General features: G+C 38.2%; 1 protein-coding gene across 2 annotated transcripts in view; it reads right to left on the bottom strand.

Annotated features, from left to right (window-relative positions):
- The window catches only part of LOC106090264 (neural cell adhesion molecule 1), a 782,082-nt gene that overhangs the window by 14,528 nt on the left and 748,157 nt on the right, over window positions 1-19,397 (bottom strand). For both annotated transcript variants that reach the window (XR_009397497.1, XM_059364284.1), the window contains exons 16-18: window positions 16,418-16,605; window positions 4,021-4,129; window positions 2,858-3,051 (exon numbers count right to left, since the gene is read on the bottom strand). Coding sequence is in view for 1 of the 2 variants with exons in the window: in XM_059364284.1 (XP_059220267.1) it covers window positions 2,858-3,051; window positions 4,021-4,129; window positions 16,418-16,605 (491 nt within the window). In the remaining variant the exon portion in view is untranslated. The remainder of the gene's footprint in view (window positions 1-2,857; window positions 3,052-4,020; window positions 4,130-16,417; window positions 16,606-19,397) is intronic.

Genomic DNA, 19,397 nt, shown 5'->3' on the forward strand with positions numbered 1-19,397 from the left:
CCTTAAATTGCATATAAACTGGATAACACCTCAGCTATAACCATGTAAAATTCTATGAAGATATCTCTATTCGCTCCAAAATGGCAGACTTATTTCCACTTATTTTTTTCGCATCCCACTGTGCGTTGGTGGGGCAACAATATCAGAGTTAAACCAACAAAAGGGGCGTAACATGAAGAACATTTAGGGATTTTGTGAACAGAACGGCTTTTCAGGCATCAATTTTTTCGATGTTACTTTCCATTTTCATTTAGTCATTCCTAAATATCAATTTCCGACCCCATATCGAAATATCAATTTTCGACCCTACAAGGTATATATATTTCGGATTGTCCTAAAATTCTAAGACTATTTGACGATGCCCGTATGTCTGCCCGTCTGTTCGTGTGTCCGTCCGTCTGTTGTAATCACTCTACAGGCTTTAGAAATTGATATATTGAGCTTAAATTTGGCACAGATACGTCTTTTTTTGTACGCTGGTTAAGTTCTTGAACGGGACAAATCGGAACATATTTGGATATAGCTGCTATATAGAACGATTTTCTGATAAAGGGTCATTTTTCACCCGATTTTGCTGAAATTTTTAACTGTGAGTAGTTTCAGGCCTCCCAACATCTGGTTCAGATCGGACTATATTTAGATATAGCTGCCCTATAGACCGATCTCCCGATAAAGGTTCTGAAGTCCATAAAAGCCCTATTTATTATCCGATTTCGCTGAAATTTTAAAAAGTTGGTAGTTTTAGGTCTCCCGACATCCGCCCCAAATATGGTTTGGATAAGAATATATTTAAATATAGCTGCCATATAGACCGATCTACCGATAAAGGGTCTGAAGCCCATAAAAGCATTACTTTTTATCCAATTTCACTGAAATTTGAACCAGTGAGTAGTTTTAGGCCACCTGCCATCCGACTAAAATATAATAAAAATAGGACTGTATTTAGATATATTGGGATGCCCAAAAAGTAATTGCGGATTTTTTAAAAGAAAGTAAATGCATTTTTAATAAAACTTAGAATGAACTTTAATCAAATATACTTTTATCACTTTTTTTCTAAAGCAAGCTAAAAGTAACAGCTGATAACTGACAGAAGAAAGAATGCAATTACGGAGTCACAAGCTGTGAAAAAATTTGTCAACGCCGACTATATGAAATATCCGCAATTACTTTTTGGGCAACCCAATAGCTGGCCGGTTAATGGTCTGAAGCTCATAAAATCAATCAATGTCCGTGCCGCATTTGGGTGCATAAGTTATCCAATTATCATAGGATTGTGACGAAAGGGGGTTTACAAATATACCCGAGGTGCTGGGTTTCCATAGTTCGGCCCTGCCGAACTTAATGCCTTTTAACTTGTTTAGTATTTAGAGCGTACAACAAGCCGATCACTGTTATGGGTGTATGGGTATATTAGCATGGCTGCAATAGTGACAAGTTCGGTGAATAATTTTAAGTAATAACGCCTCATTGTGGCTCAAGAAGTCAAATCTGAAAATCGGTTTATGTAGGAACCATATGAGGTGATGATCAGATCAGTTTATATGGAAGCTATATCTAACCTTAGACCGATTTGGCTCATTTACAATCCCAACTGATCTATTTTACATAAGTAAAAAGTATTTGCACAAAATTTCAAGCGGCGAGCTTAGCTTCTTCTAAAGTAAGTGTGCTTTTAACAGACGTACGGACGGACATGACATAAAATTTCTAGACGATCAATAATATATATATACTAAATGGGGATTTAGTTCAATATTTCGACGTGTTACAAACAGCAAAACGAAGTCAGTTTACCACGATCCTATGTTGGAGAGTAAAAAAATTGTTGCCTGCTTGGGTGTTAAACATAGGGCATACGCAAAAAACTTAAAGACTTTGATAAGTAAAACTTGTACACTAGAAGCTGTCTTAAAGCAAGCGATCGAGCACAGTTTTGTGTTGTTGATTTTGAAAATTTGTGGTTGATCTGCTCACATATGTGTGCTGCTTTACTTTCACGAAACATTGGGAACAATATTGAAAACGCCGTGTTTTATTTTTTCTAAGGGTGAATAGCCGACTTTAGGTTTTTCTAAATTAAATAAATTGAACTTTGGAAAAAAATTATATTTCTTGATTGAATATACAAAACATAATTTATTTAATTAGAGTTTATGATTGAATGTGGGTTTCAGTTTTTTTAGGTCAGGGACGCAACAAGATGCCCTTAAAGACAATTCCTGCAATTGTTGACTACGATCAGTAGTCTCTTGATTCCGAGAATGATTTGTTTGTGTGTGTTTTCATAAAGAAAACGAAAACTCAGCAATTTACAGAACAAAAGTAATGCAACGATAGACGGAATATTTAGGATTTAAAACTGATCTGTAAGCGTTAAGTAGAGAAGCCTACAAACAATGAGAAATGTCGGCTCACTCAATCATTGTGGTATATATTATATGTTGATTACTTATTTATTTTTGATAAGTATCGTTTGTTTTTTTCTTGCTTATTCAATTTATTTCTCATTTCCTAGATTTATGGAATTTTTTCCTGCGAAAAAGCCTTTGTGTCACTCAAATATATTGATTTTAGCTATTTCAATATTATGGAATAGCCAATCATTTAGAAAGCCATCAGACAATTATCGGAATGCTTACACTTGCATGGCCAAATGTCTGTCATGTCATGAAAGTATGGAATAGAAAATCCTGTGATCTCTATAAAAAATATCTGGCAAAAATGCTTGGTATATTTCGACAGATATGTGCATATATGGGTATATGTGTGACTTGGGGTTTGAGTGGCGAGTGTGTACGTGGGCGACAATGACAATTGGTTTGATGACATAGATATTTTTCAATTAAACACTTACATTGGAACTCGGCGACCATTTGGATGCGGATGTAAAATGGTGGCTAACACTGCCATTAGTAACAGCATTCGATATAGCGTTGCCACCGCCACCACCGATGCCATTGCCACCGCCACCACCGATGCCATTGCCACTAACACCACCAATACTGGCATTTGCTGAGCTGGTGGAGCTTCCGGAACCCACACTGCCAACTGGATGCGGGTGTGTGAGTATTTTTAAGCATTGGGTTTAGTTCGTGAGTGATAAGAATGGAAATGGCATGACAAATAATGATTGGTTTGTGATGGAAATTTATTAAATTTTTGTGTCGGTCATGCGAAAGTATTTGAACAGTTTTTTTTATTCAGATACCATTTTTCGCAATGTGGCATAGGCAGCATCCATCCAACGTCAAGAGCGAAACACCATTTAGCAACACCAGCAGTAACCAATATATGGAAACATGTAGGCATCCATGATGTCCGAAGGTTTTATACGATTCGCAAGAAGATTTGATGGTAGAGATTTGGTTTTTTTGGTCCATTCATTTGGTTTGGTATGACCAATGCAAGGGTCATGTATGATGATGCCAGGAGACGGACAGATAGCGAAGTACATGTTGTAGGTGTTTCGTTATTATTGTTGTTGTTAGTTTCATATGGATTTGATATTGTTGTTTAGTAGGATTTGTTTTTGTTGTTAGGTTTGTTGTTGTTATTGGATTGTTTTCAGGCACCACCAAACATGAATTCACATTCAACAACCACACGAGATGAGGTGCACAGCCCCAAATATTTGATTGCACCAATAGTTGAATTTGGATTTCCATTTTTGTTCGTTTCCATTTGGGTAGGAATATTTTAACGAATTTGTTGAAAATCGTTTAAATTCATTTATATCGACAATTGATTTTTTTTTTGTTTTTTAATTTCAATTCCCACCAACAAACAAGTGCAGATTTTCATGATTTCAGTAAGGCCATTGCGAATTGTGTAGCACAATTTTCCCGAAGGTTTTATGTATTTTTGTTGTTGTTTATATTTAATCCAATTGGTTTCATTAGAACGATTCAAGTGCCATTATCGGTAGAATAGCATGTGTGAAAATAAAAAAGAAAGTTTTTGTTGAATTAAGAAATTAGTATACAAAATAAATAAAATCACAGCTTTAGAAAATCTTACCGTATTGTGAGGGTATAACATCAGGATCACGTTCGTCTTCGACTAGATCTTCAGATGATTTGGATTTAATATCGGTATGCTGCCAACGGGGTTTATCCATGCCGGTGCCCTATATCGATGCGAATAGAAAGGAATACATATACAATTACGAGTTGGATCAGCGATATATCTCTTTGGATTTTGTCATAGTAAGAAATTAACAATACGTAAAAAACAAATTACATTTTTAAACGTGCTAATTTTCGGTGGCTGAAACTTGATAACCCACCACCATGGGCTCTGCTGAAAATGTTTACAAATGAGTTTAGTTTAAGGATATATGGTACATTACATACAAAATTTCTGCAAAATATTTCAAAAATTAAAGCTTCAAGGATCGTAACTGACCAATACGGCCATACTCATCACGGATGTTGATAGTCATAACAGAACACCATGTGCAAAATTTCAGCCAAATCGTATAACGATTGCAACCTGCAGGGGCTCAAGATATCAAATTGGGAGATCGGTTTATATGGAAGCTATATCAGGTTACAGACCAACTACCAGCAGATATTCCACGAATGTAAAAACTCATGCAAAAACACTACATGTTAATTTTCGGCCAAAACCAACAACAATTGCGTCTTCCAAGGGATCAAGATGACAAATCGAGATGTCGGCTTATATGGGACTATATCAGGTTATAGAACGTTAAGTCAGCAAAGAGTGTTTGTATTCGATGCTTTTGAGGGCAACGAACGCGAACCGAATTTTTATACCCTCCACCATAAGATGGGGGGTATACTAATTTCGTCATTCTGTTTGTAACTACTCGAAATATTCGTTTGAGACCCCATAAAGTATATATATTCTTGATCATCGTGACATTTTATGTCGATCTAGCCATGTCCGTCCGTCTGTCCGTCCGTCCGTCCGTCCGTCCGTCTGTCTGTCGAAAGCACGCTAACTTCCGAAAGAGTAAATCTAGCTGCATGAAATTTTGCACAAATACTTCTTATTAGTGTAGGTCGGTTGGTATTGTAAATGGGCCATATCGGTCCATGTTTTGATATAGCTGCCATATAAACCGATCTTGGGTCTTGACTTCTTGAGCCTCTAGCGTGCGCAATTCTTATCCGATCAGAATGAAATTTTGCACGACGTGTTTTGTTATTATATCCAACATCTGTGCCAAGTATGGTTCAAATCAGTTCATAACCTGATATAGCTGCCATATAAACCGATCTTGGGTCTTGACTTCTTGAGCCTCTAGAGTGCGCAATTCTTATCCGATTGGAATGAAATTTTGCACGACGTGTTTTGTTACGATATCCAACATCTGTGCCAAGTATGGTTCAAATCGGCCCATAACCTGATATAGCTGCCATATAAACCGATCTTGGGTCTTGACTACTTGAGGCTCTAGAGGGCGCAATGCTTATCCGAATGGAATGGAATTTCGCACGACGCGTTTTGTTATGATACCCAACAACTGTGCCAAGTATGGTTTAAATCGCTCCATAACCTGATATAGCTGCCATATAAACAGTTCTTGGGTCTTGACTTCTTGAGCCTCTAGAGGGCACAATTCTTATCCGATTTGAATGAATTTTTGCAAGAAGTATTTCGTTATGATATCCAACAACTGTGCCAAGTATGGTTGAAATCGGTCCATAACCTGATATAGCTGTCATATAAACAGATCTGGGGATTTGACTTCTTGAGCTTTTAGAGGGCGCAATTCCTATCCGATTTGGCTGAAATTTTGCATGACGTATTTTATTTTTACTTTCAACAACTATGTCAAATAAGGTTCAAATCGGTTCATAACCTGATATTGCTGCCATATAAACCGATCTGGGATCTTGACTTCTTGACCCCTAGAGGTCGCAATTATTATCCGATATGCCTGAAATTTTGTACGACGGATCCTCTCATGACCATCAACAAACGTGTTTATTATGGTCTGAATCGGTCTATAGCCCGATACAGATTCCATATAAATCGTTCTCTCTATTTTACTTCGTGAGCCCCAATGGGCGCAATTCTTATACGAATTGGCTGAAATTTTACACAGGTCTCCAACATATAATTTAATTGTGGTCCGAACCGGACCATATCTTGATATCGTTTTAATAGCAGAGCAACTCTTTTCTTATATCCTTTTTTGCCTAAGAAGAGATGCCGGGAAAAGAACTCGACAAATGCGATCCATGGTGGAGTGTATATAAGATTCGGCCCGGCCGAACTTAGCACGCTTTTACTTGTTGATACTGTTTTATGCATCTCAATTAGACCAAAACTTACTTACGCCTCAGTAGTTTAGTGGACGGCTATGGAGAAAAAGTGCAACATAAGGACCATACAACAAGTTCAGAGAAAATATTGTCTTGGCACAGGCGGAGCGTCCCCATCGCTCCGCCCACTAGAGCACTGGAGACTGTTCTAAATATCCGACCGATATCCGATCCGATACAGATTAAATGTGAGGCAGCAACTGCGGCTATGGGACTTGAGGCGACGGGAGAATGGATTGAGGATGAGAGCATCTCACACCATCGCGGTTTAGTTGAGGCGACGATAGGAAACCTGGAAAGAAGGGAAGAGGTTTCCGATCGGATAACGGAGTCAACACTTGAGGTCGAGTGCGAGGCACTACCGCCAGTGGCACAGTCTTGGAATGACGGAACCCTAGAATTGCAGTCTGCAAGATCAAGTTACAGAGATCGATCAAAGCTAAAGGACAGAGTGGGCATTGAGGACCCAGTGGCTGAGATCTGTTTAAGACTGTCTGATCATAATACGGTCCTGCGGGCGGGGATCCGGGCCATCACGGAATGTGTAAGATGGTGTGGTACTTACGCGAGGACGTCGAGTGTGAATATCTTTACCGTCAGTAAAATGGCCATAAGGGCAATAACAACCAGGAGGGTAAGGCCACGAGCAGTCTTGCAGTGTAAGCAGTAGTTTAACGCCTTCCCTGGGGATGGCACAATCCGCATCGTTTGGGTGCCGAGCCATAACGAAGTAGGTGGGAATGAAAGAGCAAACGATTTGGCAGTGATGGCCGGAGGACTGCCGTCGATAAGCTTGGATAACCCGAAACTTTTTGGGTCGACTCAGTCCGATTTAAGGGCGTGTAACACTGTGGAATAGCGAAATAGTCGGTAGGACGGCGAAAACCAAATGGGTGATCCGGATCGTGAGAGGAAGAGGCTATTATTGAAAGGAAGTAAGAAGGAGGTCAGTATAGCTTTTGTTGTCATAACTAGACACATAGGACTACGAGCTCACTTATACAAAATCGGTGCGGCAAGTGACAGCATGTGGGGAAGATGATGAGACGTTGGAGCATTTCCTATGTCATTGCCCGGTTTTCGCGTTTAACAGACTCGTGTACTTAGTTGGAGACATGAACAAACTTAGGGGAGTGGTATGGAAAACAAATAATGATTTTGTAAGCAATACGGAATTCCAAACCTACAATTTTCTTTTTCGTGGTTGCATTTTAGTTTTCAGAGCGCACAACAAGTCGATTACTTGCTAAAGTGCATGCCCCTAGTGGTAATGGGCGGATTAATATGTGCACCCTCTTTTCAACATAACCTAACAGACCGTGGTTCTTTGAAGTCGGAAGAAAACACTACGTGCAAAATTGCAACCTAATCGGATAAGAACTGCGTCTTCTAGGGACTAAAGATGTCAAATCGAAGGACTTCTTCATATGGGATCTACATCCAAATTTGAAACGATTTGAACCGTCGCCCATTTCCAATCCGCAACGACATATATCATTAATTAGTATCCGTGCCAAAATTAAAGCGGATATCTTAATTGGGTCGTGGGCTCGATCCCCATCAGAAGCTGTCGCTACTGTGGTATATACGAAACAAACGATTAAAAACCCAGCAAAAAGTCATTAAGTTCGGCCGGGCAGAACATTGGATACGCACCACTTGGGATATACGTATGTAAATCACACTTCTGCCAAATCCGGTGAAAATCTCCCCATATAGTCTGATCTGGGCGAAGTCGAATAACCAATCATTACTGTGCCAAATTTAATTGAAATCGGGGAAATAATTACTTCTTTTATAAGCCCAAGTCGAGTGATCGGTACATATAACAGACTATCGATATTTACCCCAATTTAGACCATGGTTAGTACTGATGTCGAGACGTCTAGCACTTGTCATTTTGCCAAATTAAAAATAAAACGCTGTTTATGGCCCCAAGACGTGAGTCGATATTTCGGTATATATGGCTGCTATGTATAATAAAGACCGATATTCGCACTGCGCCAAATATCGGCTTTATAAATGCGGCTTTAATTGGCCTAAGACCTAAATACAATATATTCGGTAGATAAGTATGTATGGGGTTTCAGTCCAATATAACTTATCTCTGAACTTATCCTGCCTATGGACAAAAAAAAAGGAAAAATACCTTATTTTTACCAGGATCATGAATATGTATACTTTGTAGGGTCGGAGATGGATATTTCGAAATACGGGTATATACGGATGGATATTTCGGCAACCGGAATGAAAAATGAATATATCCTACTATAAAATAAATTAAAACGGCCTAATGTTAGATTGGTTTGAAGGTCATGCGGCTATCAACTTAGGTTACTGTCGCTTCACTCGGAGACCCTTAGGTCAACTGTGTTCGCCATGGAAGAAAGTAGAAAAGAAAAGAACAAGGATATGGACCACAATTAAATTATATGTTGGAGACCTGTGTAAAATGTCAGACAATTCGAATAAGAATTGCGCCCTTTGGGGCGCAGATCGATTTATATGGCTGTATCGGGCTATAGACAGATTCAGACCATAATAAAATTTCAAAATTTCAGGCAAATCAGATAATAATTGTGACCTCTAGAGGCTCAAGAAGTCAAGATCCCAGATCTGTTTATATGACAGCTATATCAAGTTATGACCCGATTTGAATCTTATTTGACATAGTTGTTGAAAGTAAGAATAAAATACGTCTTGCAAAATTTCAGCCAAACCGGATAGGAATTGCGCCCTCTAGAAGCTCAAGAAGTCAAGTCCCCAGATCCGTTTATATGACAGCTATATCAGGTTATGAACCGATTTGAATTGGAGTTGGAAATCATAACAAAATACTGCGTGCAAAATTTCATTCCAATCGGATAAGGATTGCGCAATCTAGAGGCTCAAGAAGTCAAGACCCAAGATCGGTTTATATGACAGCTATATCAGGTTATGAACCGATTTGAACCATACTTGGCACAGTTGTTGGACTTCATAACAAAACACGTCATGCAAAATTTCATTCCAATCGGGTAAGAATTGCGGACACTAGAGGCTCAAGAAGTCAAGATCCAAGATCGGTTTACATGGCAGATATATCAGGTTATGGACCGATTGGTACAGTTGTTGGACATCATAACAAAACACGTCGTGCAAAATTTCAGTCAAATCGGATAAGAATTGCGCACTCTAGAGGCTCAAGAAGCCAAGACCCAAGATCGGTTTATATGGCAGCTATATCAAAACATGGACCGATATGGCCCATTTCAATACCAACCGACCTACACTAATAAGAAGTATTGTGCAAAATTTCAAGCGGCTAGCTTTACTCCTTCGGAAGTTAGTGTGCTTTCGACAGACAGACGGACGGACGGGCAGGCGGACGGACATGGCTAGATTGACATAAAATGTCGCGACGATCAAGGATATATATACTTTATGGGGTCTCAGACGAATGTTCCTATGGTGGAGGGTATAATAAAATATGACATTTCAGAATAGATAGAGATAACTCTTTGAAATTTGAAGCGATTGAAGTGCTGCCGGAATCATGTGCAAAATTTTAAAGGATATAAGTGGTTCGGGCTGCGATAGCTACATTAGTGGCCCGATTTCACAGAATTCCATTTTTGCTGGGTAGATTTCATGAATGCCTACAAACTTACTTTGCTGCAGTATCCGTCAACATCCGATAATTCAATTAAAAGTTATACAGTTTAAAAGTCAAAAAATTTCGGCCAAAGGAGATTTCCAAATCGGAATTTTTTAGTAAATTTGCTGTGGGAGCTACAAATACGGTTTGGAGCTACAAATACGGATGTTCTTGCATGGATTTAGGCGACATATGAAGTAAAAACACCACATTTGAAATGCAGGCTTAGTCGTCGCATTTAAAATTTGCTTAAATTTGATGTAGAACTTCGATCAAAATCCGTAAATATTGTAGGAGCCAAAGAGTAAATCGTTGTGCTAATTTTTGAAAAGACTGGTTAGCAAGGCCTTAAAACTATAACTAAACAAAATTTCTAAGAAACTCATCAGTCATCAGAAGAGTTATAGGAGAAAGCTTCGTGCCAAATTTTATGAAGATTGGTTAACAAATCACTAAATTATTGAGTATTATTCAAAATCGGACGAAAATATACAAAAGCAATACCGGAAGTCATAAGGGAATCCTATGTACCAATTTTCGTGTGAATCGGGAAATAACCAAATTATTGCAATACTAGTCTAAATCGGACGAACATATATTTATAAGTGCCAGGGACGTGGGCAGGATTTTATTTTGATAAAATACTTCTGTTTCTGTGAAATTATTAAAGATATCTTAATTTTTTTTTTGTGCCTATTGGGTGCAGGAACTGACCCATCGGCGGTAAAATTTGGCCATAAAGTCAGAGCTGAATTTGTACTGATTCCCAAACACTATTTATTGGCTGATCTCAATCTTTCAAAAATTTTTTTTTTCTTTGCGAATGTCTTAGTTTTATAGAGAAAGTTTCGGCGATTCAGCTTCATTATTTTGATGAAATTTTTTCATTTGCGCTCATTTTTGCTGTCAAAGTACTTTTATGATTTCAACAGGTTATTGTTTGAGTTGGTCTATTGGTTTAATTGACTTTTATTTCAATGAAAATTTATGCAAAGACACTGAAAAAAAATAAGCAACTATAATTGTTAAATATTTCCAAAAATAAATGTTGACCAATTTTTACGAATAACCATATATATTCTGCTTAAATGATATCGCTAATTTCTTCTTTGAACTTAATTAAAATCGAAACACCGTCTTTGCATCGTATGTGTTTATAATTTCCATCATGCCTTTAAAAGTCCTAAAGTTTTCCTAATTTATTGGAGATAAAATAAGAAAAGGTGGTAGAACTAACAAGTAAAAGCGTGCTAAGTTCGGCCGGGCCGAATCTTATATACCCTCCACCATGGATCGCATTTGTCGAGTTCTTTTCCCGGCATCTCTTCTTAGGCAAAAAAGGATATAAGAAAAGAGTTGCTCTGCTATTAAAACGATATCAAGATATGGTCCGGTTCGGACCACAATTAAATTATATGTAGAAGACCTATGTAAAATTTCAGCCAATTCGTATAAGAATTGGGCCCATTGGGGCTCACGAAGTAAAATAGAGAGAACGATTTATATGGGATCTGTATCGGGCTATAGACCGATTCAGACCATAATAAACACGTTTGTTGATGGTCATAAGAGGATCCGTCGTACAAAATTTCAGGCACATCGGATAATAATTGCGACCTCTAGGGGTCAAGAAGTCAAGATACCAGATCGGTTTTTATGGCAGCTATATCAGGTTATGAACCGATTTGAACCTTATTTGACACAGTTGTTGAAAGTAAAAATAAAATACGTCATGCAAAATTTCAGCCAAATCGGATAGGAATTGCGCCCTCTAAAAGCTCACGAAGTCAAATCCCCAGATCTGTTTATATTACAGCTATATCAGGTTATGGACCGATTTCAACCATACCTGGCACAGGTGTTGGATATCATAACGAAATACATCGTGCAAAAATCCATTCAAATCGGATAAGAATTGTGCCCTCTAGAGGCTCAAGAAGTCATGACCCAAGATCGGTTTATATGGCAGCTATATAACGTTATGAACCGACTCAAACCATACTTGGCACAGTTGTTGGGTATCATAACAAAACACGTCGTGCGAAATTCCATTCCATTCGGATAAGAATTGCGCCCTCTAGAGGCTCAAGAAGTCAAGACCCAAGATCGGTTTATATGGCAGCTATATCAGGTTATGGGCCGATTTGAACCATACTTGGCAAAGTTGTTGGATATAATAACAAAACATGTCGTTCAAAATTTCATTTCAATCGGATACGAATTGCGCACGCTAGAGGCTCAAGAAGTCAAGACCCAAGATCGGTTTATATGGCAGCTATATCAGGTTATGGACCGATTTGAACCATACTTGGCAAAGTTGTTGGATATAATAACAAAACATGTCGTTCAAAATTTCATTCCAATCGGATAAGAATTGCGCACTCTAGAGGCTCAAGAAGTCAAGACCCAAGATCGGTTTATATGGCAGCTATATCAAAACATGGACCGATATGGCCCATTTACAATACCAACCGACCTACACTAATAAGAAGTATTTGTGCAAAATTTCAAGCGGCTAGCTTTATTCCTTCGGAAGTTAGCGTGCTTTCGACAGACAGACGGACGGACGGACGGACGGACAGACGGACGGACATGGCTAGATCGACATAGAATGTTGCGACGATCAAGAATATATATACTTTATGGGGTCTCAGACGAATATTTCGAGTAGTTACAAACAGAATGACGAAATTAGTATACCCCCCATCTTATGGTGGAGGGTATAAAAATCAGAAACACCAAGAGATTTCTACGTTATTGGAGTTGTAAACTTTTTCTTTCTTTGCCAACTATTTGATGTCAAATAACCTAGCGCCAAACGTAGGTGTAATATAAAGGGTGATTTTTTTGAGGTTAGGATTTTCATGCATTAGTATTTGACAGATCACGTGGGATTTCAGACATGGTGTCAAAGAGAAAGATGCTCAGTATGCTTTGACATTTCATCATGAATAGACTTACTAACGAGCAACGCTTGCAAATCATTGAATTTTATTACCAAAATCAGTGTTCGGTTCGAAACGTGTTCATTCACCGTAACGTTGCGTCCAACAGCATCTTTGAAAAAATACGGTCCAATGATTCCACCAGCGTACAAACCACACCAAACAGTGCATTTTTCGGGATGCATGGGCAGTTCTTGAACGGCTTCTGGTTGCTCTTCACTCCAAATGCGGCAATTTTGCTTATTTACGTAGCCATTCAACCAGAAATGAGCCTCATCGCTGAACAAAATTTGTCAAAATTTGAACACATTTCGAACCGAACACTGATTTTGGTAATAAAATTCAATGATTTGCAAGCGTTGCTCGTTAGTAAGTCTATTCATGATGAAATGTCAAAGCATACTGAGCATCTTTCTCTTTGACACCATGTCTGAAATCCCACGTGATCTGTCAAATACTAATGCATGAAAATCCTAACCTCAAAAAAATCACCCTTTAGTTGGGATGTTATGTAAAGCACCATGATCCGTTTTTCTTGGTCGAAAATCAAATCGCGTTACGGATAACCCGCCAGTCAAATGCTTCTAGCAACAACACTCTTTTGCTGACTTTTAAGTGTTTTTTGCTACACAAGAAAATAACCCTTAGAATAAACCAACTACCAAATTTATATGTGAAACTTTAAATTCTCAACTAATATTGAATTGAATCGAAGATATTATTTGTTGAGGTACGTAAGTTAGTCTCTACAAGAGACTTGACAGACAAAATAATTGAAATTTTGTTGACTTTCAAGAAATTCTTTAATTGAGGTAGCCATAAAAATAGGCGTACTACCGTGTAGAGCATAAAACCCCCATGCCGTTCATGACTTGCAAACACAGGTTCAAGTCCTCCGGTCGGTCAAAAAAAATTTTATTTTTTTTTCATTTAACTTATTTTAGAAAATTCGGCATAAAAAATTTTAGCTTCGTATTCAGAAAAAATTGTTAGAGTGGTTTTTACCTTTTTTTAATTTAATTAATTGAGACACTTATTACTGTGCCGCAGTACTAATTGATTTATTTCATCATAAAGTCTACCACGTCACAAAGTACGCCAAAAAATTCCTCTCCACCAGTTAAAGGTTAGGTAAGGTTGAAAAGAGGGTGCAGACATTAATCCGCCCTATTCCACTATGAACATACACCTAAGCCAGCAATCGGCTTGTTGTGAGCTCTAAAAACTATAAAGTAACCTCCAAAAAGGAAATTGAACGTTAGGAATTCCGTGCTACTTACAAAATCCTTAATTGTTTCCAATACCACTCCCCTAAGTTGCTTTATGTCTGGTATTATGTCTCCACCTAAGTACCGGTATCTGTTGGACGCGAAAGCCGGGCAATAACAAAGGAAATGCTCCAACGTCTCACCATCTTCCCCGCATGCCCTACACATGCTATCCCTTGCCGCACCGATTTTACATAAGTGAGCTCGTAGTCCTATGTGTCCCGTTATGATACCAATAGCTGCACTGACCTCCTTCTTGCTTCCTTTCAGTAATAGCCTCGTATTCTCACGATCTGGATCGCCCATAGGATTTTCGCCGTCCTACCGACCGTTTCACTGTTCCACAATGTTGCATGCGCATTCGTCCCCCACTCCCTTAAGTTGGACTGCGTCGACCCGAAAGGCTTCGGGATAACCAAGTTTATTGACGGCAGTCCTCTGGCCTTCACTGCCAAATCGTCTGCCCTTTCATTTCCCCTTACTTCGTTATGCCCCGGCACCCAAACGATGCAGATTTTTCCATCCTCAGAGAAGGCGTTAAGAAGGAGATCTTACACTGTAAGACTGTCCGTGGCCTTACCGTCCTGGTTGTTATTTCCCGTATGGCAATTTTACTGTCGGTAAAGATGTTCATACTCGACGTCCTCGCGTTAGCACCACAGCACTTCATGCATTCCGTGATCGCCCGGATCTCCGCCTGCAGGACCGTATTATGGTCAGACAGTCAAAATCAAATCTCAGTCCCTGGGTTCCCAATGTACACCCCCAGGCCCACTCTGTCCTCTAGCTTTGATCCATCCGTGTAACATGATCTTCCAGATGGCAATACTAGGGTTCCGGCAATCGATGACTGTGCCTATGGCAGTAGTGCCTCGCACTCGACATCAAGGTTCATCTAATGTATCCGATCGGAAACCGCTTCCCTTCCTTCCAGGTTTCCTATCGTCGCCTCGATTATACCGCGATGTTATGAGCTGCTCCCATCCTCAATCCATTCTCCCATCGCCTTAAGCCGCAGTGGCTGCCTCACACTTAATCTTAATCCTCTCACTTAATCCTAATGTGTCGGATATCTAGAATAGTCTCTAGTGCCCTAGTGGGCGTGGTCTTCATCGCTCCTCCTTTGCCAAGACAACATGTTTAGAGAACGATGGGAGAATGGATTGAGGATGGTTAGAATTTGAGCAAATGTTAAAATTTGAGCAAAATAAATTCCGACGACGCACAGTGGCGCGGTTGGAGTTTTTTTGTTTGAAAAATTATATTTTTTGAACGGTATAAGATAATTAAATGATTTAAACAGCATATGACAGATAAGTGTTTATCCTACAAAAATTATTTGAAAAGGGTGCTACGCCTTTCAAGTACTTAGTTATGGCGTTTCAAATTCAAAATTTGTTGAAAAATAGTAAATAAGTGGAGTAATTATTTTTTAATTTTAGATTTTTTAAGATTTTAAATGATTAACCAAAACTTAACAAAATTGTTTTGTTTTAAATTTTCTTTAAAATTTTCATCGTAATTTAGTTTTTTTCTAAAATTTTAACTTGTAAATCGTAAAACTTTTAATAGGAAAGGACAATCTTTATTAAATTTGTTTTATTGTTCGGAGAATTATGAAACCTTTACAATGGCATAATCAGATTTGCAATTGGTAAAGAAATAGTGTCACATTTCTAAAAATGTCAACGATACATTAACTGAAGTTTTGCATAATTATTGGAAATCATCTCAGCATTCACAATGTTTCGTGTAGATATTCTTGCTCATTCAAATGTTATAGAATTATTCCAAGGATTTTTCGACTGTAAGACATGTCCTCCAAACACTTCTTGAACCCCGTTTTTTTTTAATTTTATTTCCTCTAAAAACAATTGCGGCAGCTAGAGCACCCAAACTTTTTTGAACAACGTTAAGGTGCAAACATCGTTCAAAAAGGTTGAAAACTCGTGAAAATGGGTACTTTTTAAATAATGATTTACCTGGAGAAGCTCAAAGAAATCGTAATTACTATTTTCTATAATTCTTGACTTATTAAGTATATCATTTCAGTCACGAAATAAAAGATGGCAATCCCTTAACTAGTTCCCTTATACCTGAAATCGGACCAAAATACCTAAAATTGTGTTTTGCATACCCAATGTGGTGAACGTTATCAAAAGGTCGGCTTGGCCTGAATTTAGCCCGTCTTTACTTGTTAAATATTCAATACATTTAAAGGGAACACTTAGGTTTGGCACTATACATGCAAAAAATTGGAACACTTACCTTGTAAACATCTCCGGTTTGGGCAACAACAGCTGTGGCCGTTGCCTTTGTGCCATGCTGGCGATTGCGACGTAAATTGTGTAAAAATGTCATCATGAATATTTTCAAAGCGATTGCCAAACTAATAATAACAATTGTAAGGACACTCCCTACGATAACGGGTGACAGCGTTAAGGATACATCATCATCTGTTTTTATTATTATTGTTATTATTACAGCAGCAACAGCGACGGTGGTATGGAAAGTCAACAACAAAATATGGCAATAGTCAGCAATAGATCCACCAAGACCCCATAGGCAAGGATAAAACATGCAGTATCAAGGAGCGTGTGTGTTGGTTCAGACCGAATAGATTCCCAATTGGGGTGAGTGAATGTTAGGACGAACGAGAGAAAGACAGTTTGACAGCAAGAGTGATATTTTTAAGTAGTGGGTGTGTATACATTCAGTGTGAGCGGTATTATTAATGTAGCGTTGTATGTGTGCGTGTGTGTAAGCCGGAGAATTGTCATTGCAAAAACCATTATTATGTCAGTTGTTTTTTATTTCCGTCATTTCATTCCCCCACAAACACATATGGTGGGAAAGGTAAGTTTTTGTGGGTGCGAGTTTTTTTTCATGTTTGACATGATGCGGTTTCATATAAAGGGTTTTTATGTCGTCGTCATCGTCGTCATCATCGTTGTTGTTTCATTTTTTATTAATATTTTGTTGATGTCGTCGATGTTTGTATTGTTAACATTCACCCACATATTTGCACAAACACACGTAGACAGATTTACGGGCATGCATATGTATTTGTTGATATTTGTTCATTTGTAAGTTGTTTACATTTGTCGTCGGTTTTGTTGTTGTTGACGGCAGTGTTGTTGTTTATATTGGTGATGTTGTTTGTGTTGTTGTTGTTGTTTTGCATCACAATCAATAAAAACAATCATAAATCATGGGTTGTTGTCAGCGTTTTGCGTGTCACCGTTTTGTTTGTACGTGCGAAATTTAATCCATTTCAAATTGTACAACAAGGGTGCCAGGCCAACATATCGAACCGAAACAGGGCAGCAGGGACAGCAGCAGCAGTACCAGCAGCCATAGAAGCAACAGTGTGAAAGGCATTGGCAATATCAACAACAGTCAAGCACCGCCATCACCACCATTACCATAGGTGTTCGATTCAGGTTCAGCAGCATTGTGTTGACACATGAAACCGCAAAGAGGCAGTCAGCAATCCAAGGAGTCAGTTGGACCACGACAAAGGAAGCACAGAAAAACCCCAAAGAAAGAGCACGCAAAAACAGGTGCAGTAGAGCACACGTAACGTTTATACGATTGTCGGCGTATGGTAAGCAGTCAGGTAGTGTGTCAAGTCGTTGTTGAAATCCAAGCAAACGTGGCAAACATGTAAATTATAACCACAAAGTTCAGATCCACATTCACAGATACACCACACAGAGCAGAGCACAAATATATCGAAATCCATTCATTTCCAAAGCGGCAGCCATAAAGCCAACAGACAGCAAAATGAGAATGAGAGATAAAAAAAAAGAAAAAGAAAGAAAAAGGCAAACAGAAGAACATTGTCGTTAGTATTACAAACATTTAACTTTTGTTGGCATATTTTTTTTAATTCATCAACTGATCCATCGCTGCCATTTCATTCGTGCAGGTTTCTTTTGTCTCAACAATTTGGGTTAAAATAACCCTGGTGTATTATCATCATTTTATTCTGCACTCTTTTCGATGTACTCTCTACGTCGTAGTGTAGTACATCGTCAGACGTGTATGATTGTTTTACTCTATTAATTACACTACGTCTAATAGCTCGATGGTAGGTAGTGTTTCTGGAAGCATAAGAACTTGTCGCCCTCATTGCGATCCAAAGAGGCCATCCTCTGGATCAGCAGGAAGATTTTGATTCCATCAGATCAGAATGCTATACAGCATTATAGGTCTGATAAGTGCAGTTTACTGCCGGTCCATGATACGCATTTTAAACACCAACCATTCCCAATGAGAGCATTTAAGATTAAAAGTTTCTTCTGAAATTTCTGATTTTGGAGGCACAAGACACATTTCCTATTTTTTGTAAATTAACCCTTTAACCCCGAATAGATAGAAAACTACCCGATAATAGAGCTGTTTTACAAAAATTCCAGCCCAAGTTAGGAAAAAGCTAATTTTATGTAGTTCTGGTTAGCGTAAAGTGGACGAACGAAACTAGTTAAAAAAAAAATTGTTTGGTATGTCGAAAGACCGAAATTTTTTACAGCTCAAAAAAATCAAACAAAAATTTTTCTCAAAATTCTGAGAAGTGAGATTTCTGGAAATTATTTTAATGTCTTGTTACATGTGATATATATTAAACGAATAAATTTATGGCTTCAAGCCTTCTACTGCAAACAGCAAATGGGATTCTATGTCAAAGTTATAAAAAACACTTTTCTTCGCTAAATGGTCATAAAATATTTAGAAAATTATATTTTCACTGTTGTAAAAACATCTTGACTTAGAAAATAAAAGAAAACAAATTCAAAATTAAAAGAAGATTTAAAAACCTTCTGCCTCTCCTTCTTTGCCCCCGGCGCACCATGAGCTTCATCTGACCGAAGACTCACACATCGACTCAGAATCACTTTCTGATTCGATTTAGCTATATCCGTCTGTCTGGCTTTATTCACTTTTTATGATGTACTCTTTTAATTTTTTTTCGAAACGTCTTAAATGACAAAATATACCACAAAAAACGGGTTTGCTAATTTTTTTATTTTTTTCGGGAAACTAATACTCATTTTGAAACATTTGCTCAGTATTGGTCTTTACTGTATGCGTTTCTCCCGATTTTCACTCGCAAAGGCTATGCAAGCGCATTTATTAACCAATTTCTCAAAATCTTGCATAATGTTTTCTTCTATGACTTTCACTATGAAATTTGATCGAAGTCGGTTAAGATGTGTATAAATGAAGCTCTCGTATCAATTATAAT

This window comes from Stomoxys calcitrans, chromosome 3 (genome assembly GCF_963082655.1).
Source record: "Stomoxys calcitrans chromosome 3, idStoCalc2.1, whole genome shotgun sequence".
Classification (NCBI taxonomy): Eukaryota; Metazoa; Arthropoda; class Insecta; order Diptera; family Muscidae; genus Stomoxys; species Stomoxys calcitrans.